At 40.4% G+C, this 25,816-nt stretch overlaps 1 protein-coding gene across 1 annotated transcript in view; it reads left to right on the top strand.

Annotated features, from left to right (window-relative positions):
* STAT5B (signal transducer and activator of transcription 5B) overlaps window positions 1-25,816 on the top strand; it is a 67,073-nt gene that overhangs the window by 22,757 nt on the left and 18,500 nt on the right. Inside the window, exons 2-4 of the mRNA XM_080827075.1 lie at window positions 20,002-20,138; window positions 23,365-23,521; window positions 25,385-25,474. Of these exons, the coding sequence (XP_080683201.1) occupies window positions 20,011-20,138; window positions 23,365-23,521; window positions 25,385-25,474 (375 nt within the window). The 5' untranslated portion in view covers window positions 20,002-20,010. The remainder of the gene's footprint in view (window positions 1-20,001; window positions 20,139-23,364; window positions 23,522-25,384; window positions 25,475-25,816) is intronic.

Raw genomic sequence — 25,816 nt, 5'->3', positions numbered from 1 at the left:
AGGTTCAGTGTCTATCAGACCAATGCCATTAGTCCTGAGTCATCCTTCTAACGTTAATCTACATTCTGGATGTAGAACCTCATCATCTCTTTTTGGCACAATAATAAATCTTTCTGGATTGTATTTGGTAGTATGCATGGTAACCAAAGGAGTGAATTGTTGATAAATGTTGTGCTTTCCGTTTTTACTCAGCTTCTTTCTTGAGACATAATTAAAGGAAAGAAACAGTTTAATTTGCATAAAGGAGAAGCTTTCTTTGGAATTTCAGCTTTTATTAGCACCATCGTATTTCATGTAATTCTCCTCTTTGAAATTGCTGCAATGAGTTGTGAGCTCTATTTTATAAACTTGTCACGATGTTTATGGAATGGTACATTGCAATTATATTTATCTTGATTAGCAACAATGATGAGTCAAAACCTCCGTCACAGTTTCTATAAAGTGTGATTCAGTCCCATTATTCCTGTAATTAGGATTCAAGTTAATGACTTCCACAGTGTCAAAAATAACATCTTGAAGAGAATAACTGACCTACCATTCATTTCCCCCAATTTAAGTTCTTTTTGTAACATGGGGGTCTACCAGAATTATATTTAACACCCAGTTATTGATTATGTACCAAGTACTGTGTTGAGGAAATCAAAATGAATGAGAAATAGTTCCTGCCCTGGGCTAACTTCTAGTCTAGTAGTTGAGTAACAGATAACTCAAAATTGCTTTGGATCTTATGCCCAGAGTGTAGTATAAATTCTAATTCCAGAGGGGTAAAGCATTCCTTTTTTTTTTTTTTTTTAAGATTTTATCTATTTATTAGAGAGATGGAGAGAGACCACAAATAGGCAGAGCAGCAGGCAGAGGGAGAAGGAGAAGCAGGCTCCCCGCTGAGCAGGGAGCCCGAAGTGGGGCTTGATCCCAGCACCCCGGGATCATGACCTGAGCCGAAGGCAGCCGCTTAACCAGTTGAGCCACCCAGGCACTCCAGCATTCCATCTTTAAAAAATGGGATGTTCAAGGGGCTCCTGGGTGGTACAGCCAGTTGAGTGTCCAACTCTTGGTTTCAGCTTGGATCATGAGATCGAGCCCTGTGTTGGGCTCTGGACTCAGAGCAGTTTGCTTGATACTCTCCCTCCCTCTTCTTTGCTCTCCCCCCCCCCACCCTGCCCACTCAAATAAATAAATAAATCTTGAAACAAATGGGATGATCAAAATGATAAAAGGCATGGGATACAAGTATTGTGTTGATTCTTTTTTTAGCTAGGGATATTAAAGATTGTATGAGGCACCTTTCATGAGAGTATGGAATGGCCCAGTACACTTGTCTCAAATCTTCCCTTGACATGTTTGCACAACACTATTAAATTCAGAAGTTGTCTTCCACATCAGAGTAACTACTATTTGGCATGGATTAGTGAATTAACATGATTTCCTAATATTCAATTAATATTCTGCACTGTGCACAGTAACATAATTATTTCTGTATTTTTCATATTAGTGTGCACCAATTATCACAGGGATTTATCATTTACACCTTATCTGTAACTATGTGCATCGGTGTTAGGCAAGTTGATGTTTAGTTATTGATGTAAGGTGAACAGTTATATTGAGATAACTGACTTCAGTAGCTTTTAAGATCCTATCTTACCCCCAGAATATTTCACTAGTCTCCTTTGTATTAATGATATTGTCCCTTTAATGAGAAATGTTTCCTGCCAGCAGAAAAACCTGTTTAGAATGATCTCTGGTGATGGATAGTAGTGTATCTAAGGGAAACCCAGTAAGGAATTCAGGAACAAATATAACAAATGTAACCACTTCGCTGCTTATAGGAAATGTCGCAGTGCTAATTCTGACCACAGGTGGTCAGGATCTAGGTTTTGGCCTCATTGGAAAGTTACCCACTTCCAGAACAGTTCTCGTTTATTTTCCTCACTCTCTTTTACAGTCTAAAGCGTTTAGCTGATTTCTTTCTTTCTCTTTCTTTCTTCAAGATTTTATTTATTTATTTGACAGAGAAAGAGACAGTGAGAGAGGGAACACAAGCAGGTAGAGTGGGAGAGGGAGAAGCAGGTTTCCTGCCCAGCAGAAAGCCTAAAGTGGGGCTTGACCCCTGAGCCAAAGGCAGACATGTAACAACTGAGCCCCCCCGGGTGCCCCGTGTTTAGCGATTTCTGATTGATTTAGAGGAGTGAAGGTGAGCCACCAAACACCTAATATGGCTGGCTTCCTTTGATTGTGTTTGAAGGTTGGTCATCTTGATGGTCTCTGGCCTTTAGGAAAGGGGAGTCCCATTTAAAACATTTTTGGGTTGCCAAATAATTTTTCATATCTATTTGTGAGTTGTGCTTTGTAGTATTTTACTTTGTAGCTTTTATCATAAAGCAGTCTTGAGTTACAGATATCATGTTATGCATTAGGTGAAGGGTCTTCGAGATCATGAGCCCTGGAGGCGGGCAGCCTACGTGTTCATCCCATCTCCTTCACTTGCTTGCTGCAGGACTTCAGGCAGATTCCCTAACTCTTAAACCTGTTTTATCATCTATTAAAAGGGGGATAATAATAGATTTGTCGTGAGGATTAGCTGAGGAAGCATATAACGTGCATACAACAGTACATAGTGTAGTAAGAGCTCCTTGAATATTTACCATGACTAGTATTACTCTTATTACTCCTCCTAGGGCTTGTACCCTCTTTTTTTCCTTTCCCATGCAAATTCCTTTCTTATTTTTTAAGGTTTGATGATTAAGTACAGGAAAGGCTTGGGAATTTAATAATTTATTTTGTTTCCAACACAAAACAGTTTCTAGTTGGGTAGCAGCAGTTAATTTAGCATATGTAACAAACTAGTAAGTTTTTCCTTAAACCTCAGACTGTCTTCCTTTCAAGCAAGGTATTCTCAAGAGTGGGTTACATACTCTCCATCATCAAAGCCTAGAATCTTTAGAACAAGAGCTTCTCTCAGAAAAAGCCTCCTGTCTCCATTGCCACCACAACCTGAAACTAAAGAGGTAGAAGCCACACAGAGCCCAATGACGTGCTGTAGGAGCCCTTCCACAGGACCCATCACATTTTCTTGTAAGTTGTATGTAGATAGCTACGCCAGGAATCCATCTGGTTGAGAAAATTTAAAATGTCTTCATTTGTCCTTCCTTCTCCTTTACTTTTATACTCAAAAGGACTAATTTTGTTGTCTCCAGGAAGATTGAATGTATGGATGCTTGGTTAATTTAAAGAAGTCTATGTGAGGGGTGCCTGAGTGGCTCAGTGGGTTGAGCCTCTGCCTTCGGCTCCAGTCGTGGTCTCGGGGTCCTGGGATCGAGCCCTGCATTGGGCTCTCTGCTTGGCGGGGGGCCTGCTTTCCCCTCTCTCTGCCTGCTTCTCTGCCTACTTGTGATATCTCTCTCTCTCTCAAATAAATAAAAAAACTTAAAAAGTCTGTGAGAATGCTGTGTTTTTTCTTTGGGGGGGGAGTGGGAGAGCTTCAGTGTTATTCTATAACTATTCAGGGTCACTACCTAAAGGAGATTTAAAATCTTATTTCCTATCCTCTTCTCCTTTTTGTTATTAGTCATACAGTCTTTTTTCCATGTCTGATCTAAGAAACTATATAATCATTGTATGCACGCTTGTTTATGCTACTGATGGTTAGCACTGAATCTGGCCAGTGCCTTAGAGTGTTTGACGACTAATAGGACTTTAGTTTGAGAGGAGGAAGGCTAAAGATTTATTTTTATATCAATCAACTGGGGACCTCATATGTTGCCACGTTTATTATGGCCAAAATACCATTTTATTTTTAGGTGAACTCTGGACCACTAGTATAAAATCTGGACTGGTTCCAATTCTGTTCTTTTTCTCACATTTAAGTCTGCATTAAATCTGGTAGCTCTTAAAAGTTCCATTGCCCTTTAAAAAGTGTAGCTGCTTGTGATCTTACTGTCTTTTTGTCAAGTGAAACACTTTAGCTTGCCTTGGTTCTGAGTCTCACACTTGGTTTGTTTTTCTCTGGAGCTTTACTGGAAACCAAATGCTCTTGCGTACTAGCTGCAGAAGCGGGAGGGGAAGTTGGCAAGAATTAACTGCTTTCTGTTTGGTCTGTCTGAGGCAGCTGACCTTTTGGAAGGAAATCGCTGCTCTTTGCTTCTTCCTGTAACAGTGCAGCCTGTGAAAGAACATACATACCATGATCCTGGCTGATGTCTTGGGGCGCAAGCTGTTGGTTAAGAGGCGGGAGTCTTTCACTACCTCTGTTCTGTGGTGTAGGAACAAGGATTCAAGTTCACAGTGCTAAGTTGTGTAGATATCGTAGTCGATATGTAGCAAGGGAGAATGTGTCTCTGGAAAAAGTAGTTTGTTTTAGCAAAAGTATTTGTATTGTATTGCAGAGTCCCAATGTTAATGCTGTGGTAAACATGGACAATCACTTTGTGTGCAATTTTAGTGCATCTCAATGTTGAATGTCTTGCTATCAGTAGTACCTCTTATACTGTACAGTCTTTTTTCCTGAGGAGCCAAACAGATTTTTTAAGATGTGAACTCTTTTTTTTTTTTTTTAACGATTTTATTTATTTATTTGAAAGAGACAAAATGAGAGAGGGAACACAAGCAGGGGGAGTGAGAGGAGGAGAAGCAGGCTCTGTGCTGAGCAGGGAGCCCGATGCGGGGCTCAATCCCTGGGACCCAGGGATCATGACCTGAGCCGAAGGCAGATGCTTAATGACTGAGCCACCCAGGCGCCCCAAAGATGTGAACTCTTATTTAAATGTCATTTCATGGGCACCTGGGTGGCTCAGTGGGTTAAAACCTCTGCCTTCGGCTCGGGTCATGATCTCAGGGTCCTGGGATCGAGCCCCACATCGGGCTCTCTGCTCAGCAGGGAGCCTGCTTCCCCCTCTCTCTATCTGCCTGCCTCTCTTCCTACTTGTAATCTCTCTCTGTCAAATAAATGAATAAAATCTTTAAAAAAATAAATAAATGTCAACTTATGGGGTGTCTGGATGGCTCATTGGTTAAGTGTCTGCCTTCAGCTCAGCTCATGATTTCGGGGTCCCGAGATCAAGCCCCATGTTGGGCTCTCTGCTCAGCGGGCTGCTTCTCTCTCTCCCTCTGTTCCCCCCACCCCCACCAGGCATGCTCTCTCTGTCTCTCTTTCTCAAATGTATAAATACAGTCTTTTAAAAAATATGTCATTTCAGGGATGCCTGAGTAGCTCAGTCGGTTGGGCGTCTGCCTTCGGCTTGGGTCTTGATCCCAGGGTCCTGGGATCGAGTCCCACATCGGGTTCCTTGCTCAGCGGGGAGCTTGCTTCTTACTCTACCTCTGCCTGCCACTCCCCTGCTTGTGTTCTCTCTCTCTCTGACAAATAAATAAATAAAATCTTCTAAAAAATGTCATTTCACCTCAGAATTAGCCTTTTTTTTTTTTTTTTTTTTTTTTTTTTTTTTTTTTTTTTATTTATTTATTTATTTGACAGAGAGAGATCAGAGTAGATAGAGAGGCAGGCAGAGAGAAAGGGAGAGAGGGAAGCAGGCTCCCCGCTGAGCAGAGAGCCCGATGTGGGACTCGATCCCAGGACCCTGAGATCATGACCTGAGCCGAAGGCAGCGGCTTAACCCACTGAGCCACCCAGGCGCCCCAGAATTAGCCTTTTTTAAAAAAAGATTTTATTTATTTATTTGACAGAGAGAGAGAGAGACATAGTGAGAGAGGGAACACAAGCAGGGAGAGTGGGAGAGGGAGAAGCAGGCCTCCCGCCCAGCTGGGAGCCCAATGCAGGGCTTGATCCCAGGACGCTGGGATCACGACCTGAGCTGAAGGCAGATGCTTAACAACTGAGCTACCCAGACGCCCCCAGAATTAGCTTCTTAATATACCTGCTACCCATTGTTGGACCATGTTTTCTACAAGACTTGTTTTAGTGAAACACAGTGAGTATTACACTCCACACACTGACCTTATTTTCAGAAGGCTGCAGTTGGGTTCATAAATGGAATATCAGCCAGTGAGTAACAAAGGAACTAGCTGATGGGATGGCTCTCTCTTAAAGAGAGGATTTTAGTCTTCCATTATTTTAACCAAAACCTATTTAGGTTCATTTTTTATTTTGTTTTTTGAAATGATTTATATTCAAGTAACTCTCTGTAAGCAAAAATGAAGTCGATTGTGATTATTGGTAAATGCAGAGAACACAGCTATGTGAAAATAGGATAGAATACTGTGTTCTCCATTTAGTTGGGTTTCACTGGATAGGTGTGCTTTTCCATCGTATTATTTGTTTCACTCCTAGTATTTACTGTTGATAGTATAGGTTGTTGGGTGACCATTAGTGTCGATGTGCAGAAAAGACATACAGAGTAGTGTGGGGAGAATTATCTCAGGGTTTCCTTAGGGAGATTTCCCTACAATATTTCTTCTCTGGTTTTGGAAACTGGTCCAGTCTGTTCAGCCTTCCTGAGACAGTGAAGAATCCCAGAGGGAGTGCTTAGGCTTTGGGTATATGTTCTTGGCACAAAGTAAGTCGGTATCAACGTAACAGGAAGACTATCCCGCAGTTCTGTTGGCCTAGGAGCAAAGTGAGGAACCAATGGCTAAAGCTTTCTGGGATCTGGTCTTCTAACTATAATCTTCAGTGGCCTTAAATTGTTGCCTTTGAACTATCAAGGACCTTTACGTAGGCCAGTTGTGTTCAGGTGCATCATTAGGGATAAAGGAAGTATAGTTTTGAAAAGCAATTCTTGCACTGCTGTGAGTGGTGTTCTGTGTATTTCATTCTGTTTACAATTGGTACAAATTTACACGGACAGTTAGTCATATCAAGGATGAAAAAGCCAAATACGAACCTAAGTATGTACTATTTCTTGTCTTGAAATATAACTTTCCCAAAGATTTTTTTTTCTTTTCTATTTTCCATGTTTCTTTTAGAAGTCACAATAAAACCTCCTAAAGTCAAACTCCATTACCCCTGAGTTTACTAATCCTAACCTGGTCTAAGTTATGGTTTACCGCCCCCCCCTTCTCCCCTATTGGTATTCCAAACATCTTGGTATGAACATTTTCAAACACATACAAAATAAGAGAATAGTATATAATGAATATCTATAAATTCATCCCTCAAGTTCAAAAATTACCAAAGTTTTATTAATTTCTTTTCTTCTACTCTCCACAAACACACTCTTTTGTTTCTTCTGGACAAAGGCAAATACTTCAAAGTATATTTTTGTGCCATTTACTTTTATACTACTTCGAAAAGAAGATTTTACTAAACAAAAGAATAAAATGAACAGTTATTGAATGCAAGGCATTTTAAGGGATTTAAATGAAATATAAATAGATGGCAAAATTACAAATTAATCTTAGCCATTCATAGTCTTGAACTACTATTTGAAAACATATTATGTTGCTATATATTTGAAAGTGATAGAATTGGGGCACCTGTGTAGTCAGTTAAGCATCCACCTTTGGCTCAGGTCATAATCCCAGGGTTCTGGGATGGAGTCCTGCTTTGGGTTCCCTGTTCAGCTGGAAGCCTGCTTCTCCCTTTGGCCCTTCCCCATGTTCATGAGCCTGTGTGTGCCCTATCACAAAATAATTAAATTTAAAAATCATTTATAAAAGGAAAGTGAACTTTTTTTTTTTTTTTAAGATTTTATTTATCCGGGCACCTGGGTGGCTTAGTTGGTTAAGCTGCTGCCTTCAACTCAGGTAATGATCCCAAATTTTGGAATTGAGCTCTGCATCAGCCCCCGCTTAGCAAGGAACCTGCTTCTCCCTCTGTCTGCCATTTCCCCTGCTTGTGCTTGCTCTCTCCCTCTTTCTCCGTCCATTAAAATAATTTAAAAATATTTAATTTATCCATTTGACAGAGAGTGAGAATGGGAACAAAGCAGGGAGAACAGCAGAGGGAGAAGGAGAAGCAGCCTTCCCACACGGCATGGAGCCAGATGCGGGGCTTGATCCAGGACCCTGGGATCATGACCTGAGCCAAAGGCAGATGCTTAATGACTGAGCTACCCTGGTGTCCCTGTACTACTTCTTCTTTTTCTTTTTTTTTAAATAAAGATTTTATTTATTTATTTGACAGAGAAAGACACAGTGAGAGAGGGAACACAAGCAGGAGGAGTGGGAGAGGGAGAAGCAGGCTTCCTGCCAGAGCCGGGAGCCCGATGTGGGACTCCATCCCAGGAGCCTGGGATCAAGACCTGAGCTGAAGGTAGACGCTTAACCGACTGAGCCACCCAGGCACCCTGCACCTCTACTTCTTTTTTTTTTTTTAAAGATTATATTTATTTATATATTATATTTTTATATATATTATATATCATATATTTATAATATATAATATATTTATATTTATATTTATTTATTTGACATAGAGATCACAAGTAGGCAGAGAGTCAGGCAGAGAGAGAGGGGGAAGCAGGCTCCCTGCTGAGCAGAGAGCCTGATGCGGGGCTCAATCCCAGGACCCTCAGATCATGACCTGAGCCGAAGGCAGAGGCTTTAACCCACTGAGCCACCTAGGTGCCCCTGCCCTGTACTTCTTTTTAAAAAATTACCATTCTGAATTTTTTTTTACTATTTTATGCCCTACTTAAATCAGGACTACCTAATTTGAAAGAAAATGCCATAACCTGGATATTGTTTTGTGGGAAATATTTGTTTCTGTGTCTTTTGCATGTCCCTTTATGGAGCCATCCTATGGGATGAATTATACTAATTGCTCATGCTCATTAAACTTATATTTCAGATCTTACATTTTAAACAAAATTTAGTAAATCAAGAACTATAAATAAATTGTACCAAAATGCCTTCACCTAAATGGAACAACTGTGTATAGTTCTCTTTGACCTTTCTCTGTTATTTGTCCTTTAGCATATGTATTGTATACACTTTTCATTTAACATTCTTCTCTTTATATTTTTGAAGAATGTGTCTACATGGCCTTATATTTCAATATTGTCTTTATATTTCATTTAAATTATTGCACAATGTTCTATCAGATTAATATGTTACAGTTTAACCATCCTCCTGTTTTGGATTTAGGTTGTTTCTAGTTTCTTGCTATTGTATATTACAGGATCTAACCAATGGTTGTCCCTGGGAGTTGACCTAGTACAAGGTGCTCTTCAAAGCAAAGTTTGCTAAGTGAAAACTTAATACTGTAATTCTCAATGGCAAGAGGGAAGCTATGAACTTGAAAGAGGAAAATATTGGGAACATATGTAGATTTACTAATAAAGTATCCTTTTAAAAAATCAAAACAAGAAGGAAGGGATTATCTTTCATCTCAATGGTACAGAAAATCAGTATATTACAGTGGCTGGGGAATTTTTATTTCCTGAACTAAAGGATTCAAACTATACAAAAGCTACATTCAAAGATGAGTTGGTCTTGATTAACAGTATAAAATGGGTCCAGATACAAAACTTCATTAGAAATTCTGAGGCTAACACAGGGCTACATGGCAGTCTCAGATCATTTCTTACTTTTCCATAATGCGGGTGGGCATTATTTGTGGGCTACGGCAAATGTTTTTAGTTATCTGGAAAGTGGTATTGATGTAGCTTCTTCCCAAATGGGCTGTTCAAGTTGCCTAATGGATTTCAACATAGAGATAATGATAATGCATGTGCATTCAAACTGCAGGACAGCGTGGCATGAAGGAGCCTGATTTGTATAACAGTGTCCTACCAGCTTCAGCACAAAGTCTGAGAAGCCCAGATTTTTATGTACTGCCAGGGACAATTTCAAGATAGGACTCAAAACTCTACTCTTACTATTGTTTGTTTGTTTGTTTGTTTCTCTTTTCCTTTTTTGCAATTTTTGCCCTTGATTTTGATTTTGAAAACTTTTAAATTACTGAAAAATTGAAAGATGAAACAATGAATGCCCATGTACACCTTGTCTACACTGACCAGTTATTAACAGTTGTTGCCTTTGCTTTATCAAGCTCCCTACCACCTCCTCCCCCTCTCTTTCCTTTAAAAGTAAGTTGTAGCCATCATGACCATGTTTTACCCTTAAATACTTGAGTATGTATCTAAGAACAGTCCTGTATAACCTCAATGCCATTATCAATCTCAAGAAATTTAACGTTGACACAATAATATGCAGTATATAGGCTGTATTTAAATTTAATCTGAATTTAAAATTTTAATTTTTGATTGTCCTAGTAGTGTCCTTTAGAGATGTAGTTTGTTTTATTTTTTAAATTATACTCTAGGTAGTTATTGTGTCTCTTTTGTCTCCTTTAATCTAGGACAGTTCCACATTTTTCTGTCTTTCATAAGAGTTTTATAATTTGGATTTGTCTGATTGTTCCATGAGTAGAGGTGGAACATTTAGTTTGTGTATTCTTTTCAGTAGATTGCATTCCAAGGCGTATGCAACGGGTCCCCCCTTATCCATGGTTTTGCTTTCTGAGGTTTCAGTTACCCACGGTCCTTCTGACATATTGTCAGAAGGTTCATAGTAGCCTAATGCGTACATGATGCTTACATCATTCACCTCAGCTCACGTCATCATGTAGGCATTACCATCACAGGATACATGAGTGCGGTGTGATGAGATATTTAGAGAGCAGAAGAGACCACATTCATATAACTTTTATTGTGTATGTTGTTACAATTGTTCAATTTTATTTTTAGCGATTGTTTTTAATCTCTTACTGTGCCTCATTTATAAATTAAACTTTATCTTAGGTATGTATGTTTAGGAAAAAACATACCATTTAGGGTTTGGTACTATCTGCGGTTCCAGGCATCCACTGAGGGGTCTTAGAACATATGTCCCACAGATAAGGGGGGACTATGTATTGTCCGTTTGTTCCATGATTGGGGATGTTTGATTATTTTCTTAAGGTGTTGTTCATCACCTTTTCCACTGAAACTATGCCTTTTCCTCTTTATGAATAATAAGTAATATGCGAGGTAGTACTTTGAGACTGTGTGAATATCCTTTTCCCGGCAAGTACCACCCGATGGTTTTAGCGGCTGTGATGATCCTTGTCTGAGTCCACTCTCTGTTTTTGAAATCGTGTTTTTGGCTAAGATATCTTATATTTAGGTGAGAGTTTTAAACATATGATGATCCACTGACTAACACTTGATCTGTATAGTTAGAGATAGCTCCCCTCTCCCTTTCCTCCCCTCTCTCTCCCTGCTCTCCACTTCTCCCTCTCCACCCTCCTCCCCTCCAACACTTTCCCCTCTCTCTTCTTCCCAAAGTAGTATGTAATGGTTTGGCTGTGACGTGAAGATTTATGACTGTCATCCCACAATATTATCATCTCTGTGTTGCCTGGGCAAATTTTTCCTTGTTTCTTTGTGAGCCAAATACTATCATTCTTTCTGTTCTCTTCCCATCTGTTTAATAATCTGATTTTGTTAGAGAATTGCCTTTCTGATTGCTTATACAGTACTGTTTAGAAAAAAATTTTTTTTTTAAAGAGCAGATGGCTCTGGTATTGACCTACTTCTAGATGGGATAGTTATACTCAAACCTTCTTACTTGATGTTAGTCCAGTTTTAATATGAGCAAAGTCATAATCCATTATTATTGCTATTTAATATTTTGCCATCCTTCCAAGTTCCTATTACTAGGTGACCACGAGCGCTGAGTATGTGTAATAATGTTGGTATGGACAGTAGGACAGTAAACATAACCAAGGAACTTGCTCTTTATATTCTGTCCAAAGTCTTCAGTCACTAAATGGTGCTGATATGGTTAATAGTTTTGAATCCTGGTTCCTTGCCTTAGACTTTCCTAATCAGAAGCAATGTTTATCTGTCTTCTGTTTCATTTGCCAACTAGCCCAAGCCTTTGCCCAAATCAGAGCCTTGCCATATTTCTTATTATTTTTTAAAATTATGAAATATAATAAACATGTAGAAAAATGCAAAAAATAATATGACAAACCACCGCAAAGTCCTTAGGACAGAAACCTCCTATATAGTGGTGGTCTGCCCAGATCCAGTGTGGATGGTGCCCCTCAGTGGTATGGGACCTGGAACAAATTTTTCACCCCCAAAAGAAACCCATACTTCTTCCTTTTTATTTATTTATCTGATAGAGACACAGCGAGAGAGGGAACACAAGCAGGGGGGATTGGGGAGAGAGAAGCAGGCTTCCCGCCAAGCAAGGAGCCAAACGTGGGGCTCAATCCCAAAACCCTGGGATCATGACTTGAGCCGAAGACAGACGTTTAACGACTGAGCCACCCAAGAGCCCCAAAACCCATACTTCTTAAGAGTCACTCCACATTATTGCACCAGCCTACTTTGTGTCTATGGGTTTATCTATTCTGGACATTCCATATAATGGAATTTACAGTACGGAGCTTTTTTTGTCTGGCTTCTTTCATTTAGCATGTATCACTATCTCATTCCTTTCTGTGTCTGAATAATATTCCCTTTTGTCCATTTCATTTATTTTTAAAGATTTTATTTATTTATTTCACAGACAGATCACAAGTAGGCAGAGAGGCAGGCAGAGAGAGAGAGGAGGAAGCAGAGTCCCTGCTGAGCGGAGAGCCCGATGCGGGGGCTCGATCCCAGGATCCTAGGACCATGACCTGAGCTGAAGGCAGAGGCTTTAACCCCTGAGCCACCCAGGCGCCCCTCCATTTTGTTTTTTAATTTATATCCATATTATCCATCCATTCATTGATAGGTATTTGGCTTGTTTTTGAATAATGCCATGAATAATGCCATGAGTAATGTCATGAATAATGTCATGAATAATTCCACTTTGAACATTTGTGTGCAAATTTTTGTGGACATGTTTTCAGTTCCCTTAGGCATATACCTATGAGCGGAACTACTGGGTCATATAGTAACTCCATATTTAACCTTTTGAAGAACTGTCAGATTGTTTTCCAAACTTATACCATTTTACAGTCCTGAGCCTCGATTTCCTCATCTATAAAATAGAGATAATAATAGTGCCTACCTTCTAGTATTTTTGCGAGGAAAGCACTTGCTGTTGTAAATAATATGGTAGATATTCAGTAAATGACAGTAGATTATAAATCTGGATGGTGGAAAATAACACTAATAAATGTTATTTAATTCATTTTTAATCATATTTCTGAAAATTTTTATTTTTTATTACTTTTTAAAAGCTTTTATTCATTTGTTTACTACAGAGAAAGAGCACAAATAGATGGAGCTGCAGGCAGAGAGAGAGGGAAAAGCAGACTCCTGCTGAGCAGGGAGCCTGATGTGGGACTCGATCCCAGGACCCTGGGATCATAACCTGAGCTGAAAGCAGATGCTTAACCAACTGAGCCACCAAGGCGCCCCTGAAATTTATTTTCATTTATTGGATGAATCAAAATATTTGTTTCTAATAATTCATAATTTAATTAGTAGGAGTCAGATGTGTCCTTGGAAGGAATAGGAAAATGTACAGCTCCCTGCTGGGGTACATTGGAATGGATGTTCTTTTCTTTTTTTTTTTCCTTTTAAAGTTTAGTATACTTAGTCTTACTCTTGTTACACTACCCTTCACAATTCTTGGCTCTCTCATTCAAAGGTGGGAGAACAGCTCTCCCAGTGCTTTCCCACCACCATCCTTCCATTCTCATCTATAGAAGTCCATCTGCCAGTAAAATTGACTAAGAAATGGGAATTCCATCTTTTAAAAGGAAGGTGAAGTTTATACTGCTGGATATTGGTTAAGGAGAAAGGTAGCAAGAATTCTTTATGGAGGGTTGACTTTGGAAAGGTTTATTGAAGTGAGTTAAAATTGGAGATGGGGATATTTCAGTCTCAAGAAATTTAACATTGACACAATAATATCCAGTATGTAGGCTGATATATCATAATTGCTCAATATTATTCTGAACCAGGCACTGTTTTAAGCATTTACACACATTAACTTATTTTTTACAACAACTCCCCAAGGACCGTATTATTAGTACCATTTTACAAATAAGGAAACTGAGGCACAAAGGTGTAAGAAGTTAAATCTTACAGAACTCTGTAGGTGAGTTCACCATTGTCTTCAAAACTCTAACCTCATTTTAAAGACTTTGGTCCTAGGGTGTGATGGGATGGGGTGGTGGTTGTGGTGGAATGGAGAGTAAGAGTTACAAAATGCTTTATTTTTTTAAAAAAAGATTTTATTTATTTATTTGAGAGAAAGGGACAGATAGTGATAGAGATAGTGAGAGAGAGCACAGGCGGGGAGGAGAGGGAGAAGCAGGCTCCCGCTAAGCAGGGAGCCTGACTTGGGGCTCAGGGCTCCATCCCAGGTCCCTGGAATCGTGACCTGAGATGAAGACAGATGCTTAACCGACTGAGCCACCCAGGTGCCCCAGAATGCTTTAAATTATGCACATGAGTCCAGGGAAACAAATCACTACACACATTTTAACCCCCCCACTCTCACTCTAAGCTAGAATTCATTCATCCAGTTAGCATATATGTGTTGGGAGCTTTCTGTTGTCTTGTACTCTATACTTCCCCGACAGGTTAACTATACCATGACTTTGGCCACAGTGTTCTAGAAGTCTTCAAAGAATGATGTTTTTCTTTTCTTTTAAGATTTTATTTGTTTGAGAGAGAGAGAGAGCAAGAGCAGTGAGAGGGGCAAGCAGACTCACCGCTGAGCAGGGAGCCTGATGCAGGGCTTGATCCCGGGACTCTGAGATCATGACGTGAGCCAAAGTTAGATGTTTAACCGACAGAGCCACCTAGATGCCCCTAGAGTGATGTTTTTCTTGACAGGGTTTTGTATTTTACTTTTAAAAGGGAAAGCATCTAGCGGCACCTGGGTGGTTAAGTGGGTTAAAGCCTCTGCCTTCTGCTCAGGTCATGATCCCAGGGTCCTGGGATCGAGCCCCGCATTGGGCTCTCTGCTCAGCGGGGAGCCTTCTTCCTCCTCTCTCTGCCTGCCTCTCTGCCTACTTGTGATCTCTGTCCAATAAATAAATAAAATCTTCAAAAAAAAAAAAAAAACAACGGAAAGCATCAAATAAAAAGGTATTTATTATTGAGATAAGAATATTCCTCAGTCCTACCCACTCCTATCATTTATTTGTTAGTAGACATTCATTTTTATGGTTTTCAATAAGCCTGTAACATTATAAGCTTAGACTTTGGAACTTTTTTTAAACAAGTGCCTGAAGTTCTTCTTTATTTGAGACTCCTACGATATATCCAGATATGGAGGCTTGATTTCAGCACCTTAGGCTTTCGGAAAGCACAACATTTTACATCCAGCGCTGGTTTAGGTTGTTTGGAATCCTTATGAACATTAAGAATGCAACTAAGCAAAGCTCAGCTGGTTCTCATCTTTGGCTAAAAATAAGATTGCGCATGTATTTCCCAGTCTTTAGAGAAGTGCCTGTGAAGATTTACCAAAGATACAAACCACTTCCTTGTCAGAACATCATGCGTTGAAGATGGAGTTGACTGTAAATGAGCAAAAGAAAGTGTGTATTGAGGACAGGGGTGCAGTTACTATATGTGGAGTAGTAGTCCATGGCAGGATGGATACTGATGAGAAAGGACAGAGACCCAGCTCATGCCAGGGGTAGGCATAGCTTAATAATGGGTGTGAAGAGTTTGGGCATGTATGAGGGAAAGTACTACTTAGGTTCTAGCTTCTATTGATGCAGTGGGCGATGGGGTGGTTTTTTCCCTCCAAACTGCCTGTTTTCAATTGTTACATGATAATTTCAGTAACTCATTTCATGTTCCGTGTGTATATAATTCTTAGTTAAAATGCAAAATGATTCTGTACTATTTACTATACTTTTTTTTTTTTTTACATTTCTGACTAGTAGTAGGCAAAATCTACTTTCCAGCTCTATCAAAGTATTTTTATGTAGTGAAGTTAAAATAATTTGTATTTTTCAAAGTAAGGTGGTTACCACCTTATATTTATCAGCTGTTATTCTTTAATGGCATTTTAGAAAACAATTATTACAACATGTTCATATTTAGAACCATAAAAAATATTCTGACAAATTCTAAGAGTTCAGCATTCCACTCTGATAAAAACTGGAAACTAATAATAAAACTTAAGACAAAATAGTGTGACTTTATTTTTTTTTTTAAGATTTATTTATTTGAGGGGGAGAGCTTATACTGGGAGAGGAGCAGGAGGAAAGGGAGAGAGATTCCCAAGTGGACTCTGCACTGAGCATGGAGCCTGTCATGGGGCTCAGTCCCATGACCCGTGAGATCATGACCTGAGCTGAAACCAAGAGTCAGATGCTTAACCAACTGAGCCATCTAGGGGCCCCATATATGTGCCTACATATATGGCATATTATCATTGTACTGCTTTCTCTTTTTTTTCCATACTTCTTTCTTAAAACAATATGACACCTGTAATATGTTCAACCAGCAGGACATTTGAGATATTTACCAAATATGTGTTTATTCACTAGCAAATTATGTATTGATTACTTACCATGGCAAGCCGCTATACTAGGCATTAGGGACACAGTAGTAAATAAATGTGCTCCCTTCACTTGCTGTCCTTAGAGTTCAGTGGGGAAGGTAAACAAAAATAAATTAATAAAAACTTTTAAAAAATTACAAATTATAGCATATGTTATTTTTTTAAAAGATTTTATTTATTTATTTGAGAGAGTAAGCGAGAGAATACAAGTGCGGGGAGGAGCAGAGGCAGAGGAAGAAGCAGACTCTCCGTTGAGCAGGGGAGTCCGACCTGGACACAAGGCTCCATCCCCAGATTCCAGGACCATGATCTGAGTCAAGGCAGCCACTTAACCAACTGAGCCACCCAGGTGCCCTGTGGCATGTGTTATTAAAGAACAAATAGAATATTATTAATACAGACTCTGTATTATAAATTTATAATTACAAAATTATAAATTTATTTTATAAAATCTGTTCCATTTTCTTGCCTTGGTATTTCATACTGATACCTTGTTCCATAATAACTTTGAAAAGAGCTGATGGACTTGACCAAATTGTGTGTACCCATTTTTTAATTCAAAAACAATAAAAAATTTACAGAATGCTTATGTGCCAGGTACTGCTCTAGGCCCAAGAGAAATAATGAACAAAACAAAGTCATTGTGTTCATGGTGATTTTACCCTAGTGAGAAGTCAGCAAACAAATATATGATAAAAGTCAGGAAGTGATAAGTGATGTGAAAAAAAGTCAAGTAGACCAAGAGGTTACAGTGTGACCAGAATACAGTGTTGTTTGCACGGACAGAGAGGTGTCTGAGGAGATAAACGTTTTCCAACAGTTTTTCTTCTTTTGTCTCTTGGGTCAGTTCAGTTAATGAATGTGGGATTCAAGACAATTTTTGTATCTGTTGGTATTGTTCATATAATCATTAATACAGCTATGGTGAGGTCCTACTTCTTTTCAATTCCTTACCACTAAAAGAGATGAATACCTGAATTATGTTCTTCATTACTTCATTGCTCTTCCATACACTTAACTCCTTAAGCTTCTCCACCCATCCATCCTTTTACCTTTTATCCAAAAAACATGTCTTGGTCTCCGTTCCAATTTTCCAAAATCTTGGGATACAATTCATTTAATTAAAAATTATATTGTACAATTAAATGTCTTCCAGGTGTTAGATTATAATGTGCAGTTGATTCTGGAGAGAGCTCTTTTAGCCAGGCCTTTCTCCTAGTAAACTCTCAGCCATTGAAATTTGATGTTTTGGATGATCTCACAGTGATCCCAACCTTAATGTCCAAAAGCCCTAAATAAAATTGTACGCCACTCAAGTGTTCTATAGCATTGCACAAGTCTAAAATAGGTAACTGGCATCCACCCCATACCTCATTGTTGGCTAACTGACTTGTCCCATAAATAGCTCAGTGTTATACTATCGGACAACTACAACTAGATATTTATTTCCCAACACACATGTGTAGTCTTTGGTAGTCAACAAAATCAAGATCTGATTCACTGGACCCTAATTGTAACATAGTGAAGAAAATGGTGGAAATCAGTAGCCAGATCGTTTTGGATGGGTTTCAAGTTAGCCCTGCCTTCCAAATTCTACATTATGGATCCTGGTATTAGAGTAAGATTCAGTTTTTGTACCCTCTGTGTAATGAAAGTAATGTTGCCATCCCAATTAGGTTGATCCCAGAGAGTTTCTGCCAACTGAATTAAAAATTCTCAGGTAGGTGCACCTGGGTGGGTGGTTCAGTGGTTAACTGTCTGCCTTTGGCTCAGGTCATGATCCCGGGGTCCTGGGATCCAGTCCCGTATAAGGCTCCCTGCTCAGCAGGAAGCCTGCTTCCCCCTCTCCCTTTCCTCTGGCTTATGTTCTCTCTCGAGGTCTCTCTCTCTCTGTGAAATAAATTTTTAAAAATCTATTTTTTTTAAAGATTTTATTTGTTTATTTGACAGAGAGAGATCACAAGTAGGCAGAGAGACAGACAGAGGGAGAACGGGAAGCAGGCTCCCCGCCGAGCAGAGAGCCCAACGTGGGGCTCCATCCCAGGATCCTGAGATCATGATCTGAGCCAAAGACTGAGGCTTAACCCACTGAGCCACCCAGGCGCCCCAATAAATAAAATTTTTAGGTAAATCTGAGAGAAGGCATCATGGTAGTTTTATAAAATTTCTAGACTCAAGGGCATGTTTTAAAAACCTACCTACTATTGGAATATAATGGTTCTTGTTCTCTTAGCTGGAATGTATTGTTTTTATGTTGGAGAGTTTGTTTTTTTTTTAAGATTTTGTTTGACAGAGCACACAAGCAGAGGGCGTGGCAGGCTGAGGGAGAAGCAGGCTCCCTGCTGAGCAACGAGCCCAGTGCGAGGCTGGATCCCAATACCATGACCTGAACCAAAGGCAGATGTTTAACTGACTGAGCCACCTAGGGTCCCTGTCGGACAGATTTTTAAATACTGTAATTTAATAGAAGATTGCTTCATAAATTCCTTAGCAGTAACTCAGAAGGTGAAACTTGGGGCATTTTTCCAGGTAAATCTGTGCCCTTTCTGCATATAGCATTGCAGCTTAAGTAACTGGCAATAATACTTAGTGTTCAATTCATGTTTTAGATATTTTCACTTTTCTTTTACTGGGTCTTTTTCAAAATGGCAGCACATTTATTGCATTTCTAGTCAAAATGCCAAATCTAAAACAAGTGATTTTTTTTTTTAAGATTTTATTTATTTATCTATTTGAGAGAGGGACCACAAGCAGAGGAAATGACAGGCAGAGGGAGAAGCAGCCTCCTTGTTGAGGAGGGAGCCCGATGCAGGACTTAATCCTGGGACTCTAGGATCATGACCTGAGCCGAAGGCAGACCCTTAACTGACTGAGCCACCCAAGTGCCCTAAAACAAGTGATTAAAAAAAAAAAAAAAGCAGACTCTCTGCTGAGCAGGGGAGTCCAACCTGGACATAAGGTGCTAATTATCTTACTGTTAAAATGCTGCTTATTGTTACTTCAAGTTTGGAATAAAAGTAAATATGTCTGTGATACCAAAGTTATAGGCAGTTCTTCTCCCAGTGCTGGCTTTGTACTTTCACTCGGAGGATTTTCAGTATGTTTTACAGTTGGCACTTTGTAGACCAAGTTATATACCTTTCATGGCCATACTGGATGTGTACGTTTTGAAACATTTTATTTTATTTTATTTTTTAAATGAAATACCCCCCCGGCCTTTTTTTTTTTTTTAAGATTTTATTTATTTATTTGACAGATCACAAGTAGGCAGAGGCAGGCAGAGAGAGAGGAGGAAGCAGGCTCCCCGCTGAGCAGAGAGCCCAATGCGGGGCTCGATCCCAGGACCCTGGGATCTTGACCTGAGCCGAAGGCAGAGGTTTTAACCCACTGAGCCACCCAGGCGCCCCGTTTTGAAACATTTTAAAGCTAAAATTCAGTTCCAGAATAGTGATCTCTATTCTACCATGAAGGGCTTAAAAGCATTAAAAGCATTTATCTCTAGGTTTTTAAATTGTGACTATTTATTCTAGTGGATTTAAAGGGGGAAGAAAAAAAAAAACCCACCCAAACCACTGATCGCTTGTTTAACAGATTGAAACCATGGCTGTGTGGATACAGGCCCAGCAGCTCCAAGGTGATGCTCTTCATCAGATGCAAGCATTATATGGCCAGCATTTCCCCATCGAGGTGCGACATTATTTATCCCAGTGGATTGAAAGCCAAGCCTGGTAAGTGAACCCAGTTTTTTCTGTCATATTTAGTGAAGCACAAGGTTGTGGAAGTTTGATTGGAAAGAACATGAGGGAGACTTTAAAAGTTGTACATTTTTAAAAAATGATGTGACCCATGAAAAGTTATTTAGCCCTAGCTTAGATTTTAGAGAGATGGAATAACTCTTTTGAGATTTTTAAAATGGGATTTTTTTCCTGTATCTTATTTTTTCCTCTTTCCCTTTAATAAATAGTAAGTTGTGGCTAAAAGCATTAGATCATTGCTGCTAATAAACCACAGTTGACAAATATGTTTTGAGTGCCTGTAGGGTGTAGAGTTTATATGAACAGAGTAAAGCCCTTGTTTGTCCACAAAGAATTTAGTGCTTAATGGGGCAGCTCAGGTATGCATATGCATATCATTTAATAAAATGTATTATTAACAAAGTTAACAATGGCGACATTGTTGTTTTTAAATGTATACATACACATAAAGACCAAAAGACAATACACCAAAATAATAACAATAATTACATTCCTGGTGGCAGATTTTTTTTTAAAGATTTTATTTATTTATTTGTCAGAGAGGTCATGCAGAAGCAGGCAGAGTGGCAGGCAGAGGTAGAGAGAGAAGCAGGCTCCCCACTGAGCAAGGAGCCCGATGCGGGACTGGATCCCAGGACCCCAGGATCGTGACCTGAGCCGAAAGCAGCGGCTTAACCCACTGAGCCACTCAGGTGTCTCTTGGTGGCAGATTTAACAGGCGTGTTTTTACTCTTATTTTCCAAATTACTGTCTATGTGCTCAGAGGGAAAATTATTAAATTCTTTCAGAGTTAGTATAATGCAGTAGATTGACAACAGAGCTTTTGAATGGACGTTATTACAGGCTCAGGGCCTGTTCTGCTCAGGGCCTGGGAACATGTTGGGTGGCCAGCAGCCTGTCCTTCTGATCTGATGGGCTCATCAGCTGCTTCAGGCCTCTGCAGGGGGTGGCAGGGTGGGCAGGGTGGGGTGTGCCCCTGCAGAGCCCAGGACAAGAGGCCACTCTGCGACTGTCCGAGCAGGCCTGTGTACCTGTCAGTGTTGCCACCTTGCAGTAATTGCAGTTCTGTGTTAGTAGCAGATTTCTGGTCGGAAACTAGAGAGCACCAAAGGAAGGCAATTTTCTGGGCAATTTAAAAAATCTCAACCTCTTGTAATGAAGTGAGAAAAAAACAAGCTAAACATAAGCACATCAGCTGCACCTTGTCTAGCGCTTTTCCATTTTTTTCATTTTCTTTTCTGTTTTAATGACTTGGAGAGTTCAGAAAAAAAACTAGTAGGAAGTTTCTGGTGATTTAAAATTTCATTTAGTAGATTCCCCATGTAGTTTCTTATCGAACGAATGTTAAAAGACTGTGTTGATATCAAAGAAAACCTAAATTTTATTTAGCGTGGTTTTCTTAAGAACATAAAGATTTTAATTAATTTATTTTTTTAGAGATTTTATTTATTTATTTGACAGACAAAGATCACAAGTAGGCAGAGAGGCAGGCATAGAGAGAGGAGGAAGCAGGCTCCCTGCCGAGCAGAGAGCCAGATGCGGGGCCTCAATCCCAGGATCCTGGGATCAGGACCTGAGCCGAAGGCAGAGGCTTTAACCCACTGAGCCACCCAGGCACCCCAAGATTTTAATTTAAAAAGATGTTCGTTTCTTCATGTTTAAGCTAAGAAAGCCCCCCCCCCCAACCACCACTTTTTAAGTAGAGAATTGAGTTTTCAAGTGCCAGAACCAGTACATGGTTTCTGTGAGTTTTGCACAGAGACCGGATCTTCTCAAGAGTGGGTTCTTCAGATGAGGAGCATTATTGCCAGTGGAAACAGAGGTGTAGGGCTGCCCTTCATTCCTTCCAGGCTTTCATTTAATACATAAACTTTACTTAGTACAGAGAGGATATGTACTTAAAATTTGGCTTTCTCTACTGCCTTCTCAGAGTATAGATGGGGGTATATTCACTGAACTACGTTATCATCAGCGTTTGGGCACACCTGCTTGAGCCTTTGTCTGAAACTAGTTGCTGACTGATTTCAGGGTGTAGAGGTGCAGCCTTTAGCGACCACCAGATCTTGTATTTGGCTCCAGACCCGGTCAGTAGTAACTGAACGTTACTTCAATCTGACAGCTGTTTAGTTTCTTCAGCGAGCTGAGTTGAGCAATTTAATACTGCCCAATAGCAATTGTTGCCTAAATTGTTTGAAAAAAGAGAGTTGGCGAGGGGAGTGGGGGAAGGAGAGAAGGAAGGAAGGAATAAAGAGGAAAAGGAAGAGAGGGAGGGCGGGAAACTGTCCAACCTGTCACCAGTTCAACGGCTCTGAATTAGTACAAAATCTGTAGAGTGGTTTCTCCGCGTCACTGGAAGAGTTAGCATTGCCTGGAGGTCCCAGACCTGCGACCAGTGACTTGTGTCAATGCTTACAGGCACCTTCTGTCTTAATATCTCATTTCCAGGCTTCCTTAGAAGTGGCAGTCAGTGTTATTGCACCTGTCTTTACTTTAAGAAGTACTGTGTGAAATTAGCAACACACAGAACTAGTCAAGGCTCGCAGAAGCATGTAGAACATTCTTAACCTTGTGCCCCCTTACACCCTTGAGGGGTAACTATAAATAGGAAGTTATCAGAGCCCTTGTTTCCTTCAGAGTACACGAAGCACTTTCCTTTTCCCTTCATTTCTAGCAGATAGTGTAAGCACCAGAGCAAGTCAGTAGAAGGAAGGAGAAAGGGCAGTACATTGTAAAAGAAAGAAAAAGAGGGGCGCCTGGGTGGCTCAGTGGGTTAAAGCCTCTGCCTTCGGCTCAGGTCATGATCCCAGGGTCCTGGGATCGAGCCCCGCATCGGGCTCTCTGCTCAGCAGGGAGCCTGCTTCCTCCTCTCTCTCTCTGCCTGCCTCTCTGCCTACTTGTGATCTCTGTCTGTCAAATAAATAAATAAATAAATCTTTAAAAAAAAAAAAAAAAAAAAAGAAAGAAAAAGAGAGAGAGAGAGAGAGAAGAAAGAAGAAAAGAAAGGAAATATACAGTCCACTAAGGTAATTAGTGGATTAGGGATAGATTAATGTAGGCATCTAGACAATTTGAATTGGACTGTTTCCTGAAATTTGCCGTGAGCATTATGAAGAAAACACTTCAGCTAAAGAAAAGGTGTGATGCGTTGAGGCTGTATTTGCATGTATGTATACATATGTATGTAATTTTTTTCCCCTAGGGACTCAATAGATCTTGATAATCCACAGGAGAACATTAAGGCCACCCAGCTCCTGGAGGGCCTGGTGCAGGAGCTGCAGAAGAAGGCGGAGCACCAAGTCGGGGAGGATGGGTTCTTACTGAAGATCAAGCTGGGGCACTATGCTACGCAGCTCCAGGTGGGTGTGAACGTGAGCTCACGCTCAAGTCTCTTCCCTAGGAGAGACTCTCCCTTTAGTACTTCCCATGGAGCTTTTCTTTCTCTGCTTCAACCCAGTGTTACATGTTAGGTGTATAAAGTTCTTATTGTATGATTTTGTGATTGTAGCCTTTTATTTTTAAACTTTTTATTTGAAAACAATTTCAGATTTATAGGGAATTGCAGGATTGAAACAAAGAACCTACATATGCCCAGATACACCCGTTGTTAATATTTGCTTTATCATTTCAGTCTCTCTCCACACACATTTTTTGTGACTTGAGAGTAAGTTGCATACATCATGTCCCGTTGCCCCTGCGTGCTTCAGTGTGCATTTTCTCTTCCTGGTTGTAGTACAGTTATCAGCCTCAGTGCATGTCATATTGACAAAACACTCTTAGGTAATCATATCTATATTTCCATTTTGTTAACTGACTCAATAATAACCTTTATGGCATTTTTTTTCCCCTCTGGCCCAGAACCACATTTGCATCTGGTTGTCCTGTCTCTCTCTCTCTCTCCTTTTTTTTTTTTTTTTTAAGATTTTATTTACTCATTTAACAGAGAGTGAGAGTACAGGCAGAGTGAGAGGGAGAAGGAGGCTCTCTGCTGAGCCAGGAGCCAGATGTGGGACTCAATACCAGGACCCTGGGATCACGACCTGAGCCAAAGGCAGCCGCTTAACAAACTGAGCCACCCAGGTGTCCATGCCGTGTCTCTCTCTCTTTTTTTTTTTTTTTTAAAGATTTTATTTATTTATTTGACACAGAGAAAGAGATCACAAGTAGGCAGAGAGGCAGGCAGAGGGGGAGGGGGAAGCAGGTTCCCCGCTGAGCAGGGAGCCCAATGCGGGACTCGATCCCAGGACTCCAGGATCATGACCCGAGCCCAAGGCAGTCGCCCAACCAACTGAGCCACCCAGGCGCCCGATGCCGTGTCTCTTTAATCTCCTGTAATCTGGAACCATTTCAACCTCTTTGTCTTTCATTACATTGCCTTTTTTTTCCCCTAAGATTTTATTTTTAAGTAAACTCTATACCCATTGTGAGGCTTGAACTCACAACCCGAGATCAAGAGTTGCATGCTCTACCAACTGAGTCAGCCAGGCGCCCCTGCATTGACATTTTAAAATAATTCGGCTCGTCTGTTTTTTTTTTTTTTTTTAGATTTTACTTATTTGTTTGACAGAGAGAGAGATCATAAGTAGGCATAGAGGCAGGCGGTGGGGTGGGGAGCAGGCTCCCTGCTGAGCAGAGAGCTCTATGTGGGGCTCGATCCCAGGACCCTGGGATCATGACCTGAGCTGGAGGCAGAGGCTTTAACCCACTGAGCCACCCAGGTGCCCCTCGTCTATTTTTAAAGATAAAATGGACCTCCTTTTGGGTTTGTGTGATGTCTCCTCCTCATTAGATTCAATGATGTTTAAATTAGATTAAGTGATGTTCTGTCCCTCTCAGGATATCACATCTAGAGACATACACCACCCATGTTTCCTGCATTGGTGGTCATAATTTTGATTACTCAGTCAAGGTGGTGTCCAGTTTCTCCTCTGACATGGTCCTCTTGAAATTTATGTATCCTTTTTCCAAGAATGATGCCCTAGCACTTTAGGCAAATTAAGAGACAAGAAATAAAATAATCTTGCCTTCTCATTGTAATTGGGTTTCCTATGACGTACTTTTCTCTTCCCGCATTAGTATTAGAGGAGCAGCATTGCTTGTAATTATGCCATCATGTCTCCAGGAGTCTCCTCCTCTATAAAATCTCACCCTTGCACTGAGGTAGCATTAGGCCCCATAACATGGTGTGGAACAAAGTGATGTCTGCTGTTGGATTCTTTTAGAACACATACGACCGCTGTCCCATGGAGCTGGTCCGCTGCATCCGACATATTCTGTACAATGAACAGAGGCTGGTGCGAGAAGCCAACAATGTGAGTGTCACATGGGTGTGGGGAGAGGAGCTGGGAAGTCCTTCCTTGCCCACTTCTCTCTGGACCCAGATTTCTTAACATAATTCGGTGTGCATCTTTTGGTATCTGTATAACCAGAGCACTGTCCTAAGGGGCACAAAAGTAATAGAATGGTCTCAACTGATCCATAATCTTTTTTTTTTTAAAGATTTTATTTATTTATTTGACAGACAGAGATCACAAGTAGGCAGAGAGGCAGGCAGAGAGAGAGGAGGAAGCAGGCCCCCCGCTGAGCAGAGAGCCAGATGCAGGGCTCGATCCCAGGACCCTGAGATCATGACCTGAGCTGAAGGCAGAGGCTTT

Source organism: Martes martes (assembly GCF_963455335.1).
Source record: "Martes martes genome assembly, chromosome: 16".
Lineage (NCBI taxonomy): Eukaryota > Metazoa > Chordata > Mammalia > Carnivora > Mustelidae > Martes > Martes martes.
This window is presented reverse-complemented; position numbering and strand designations above follow the sequence as displayed.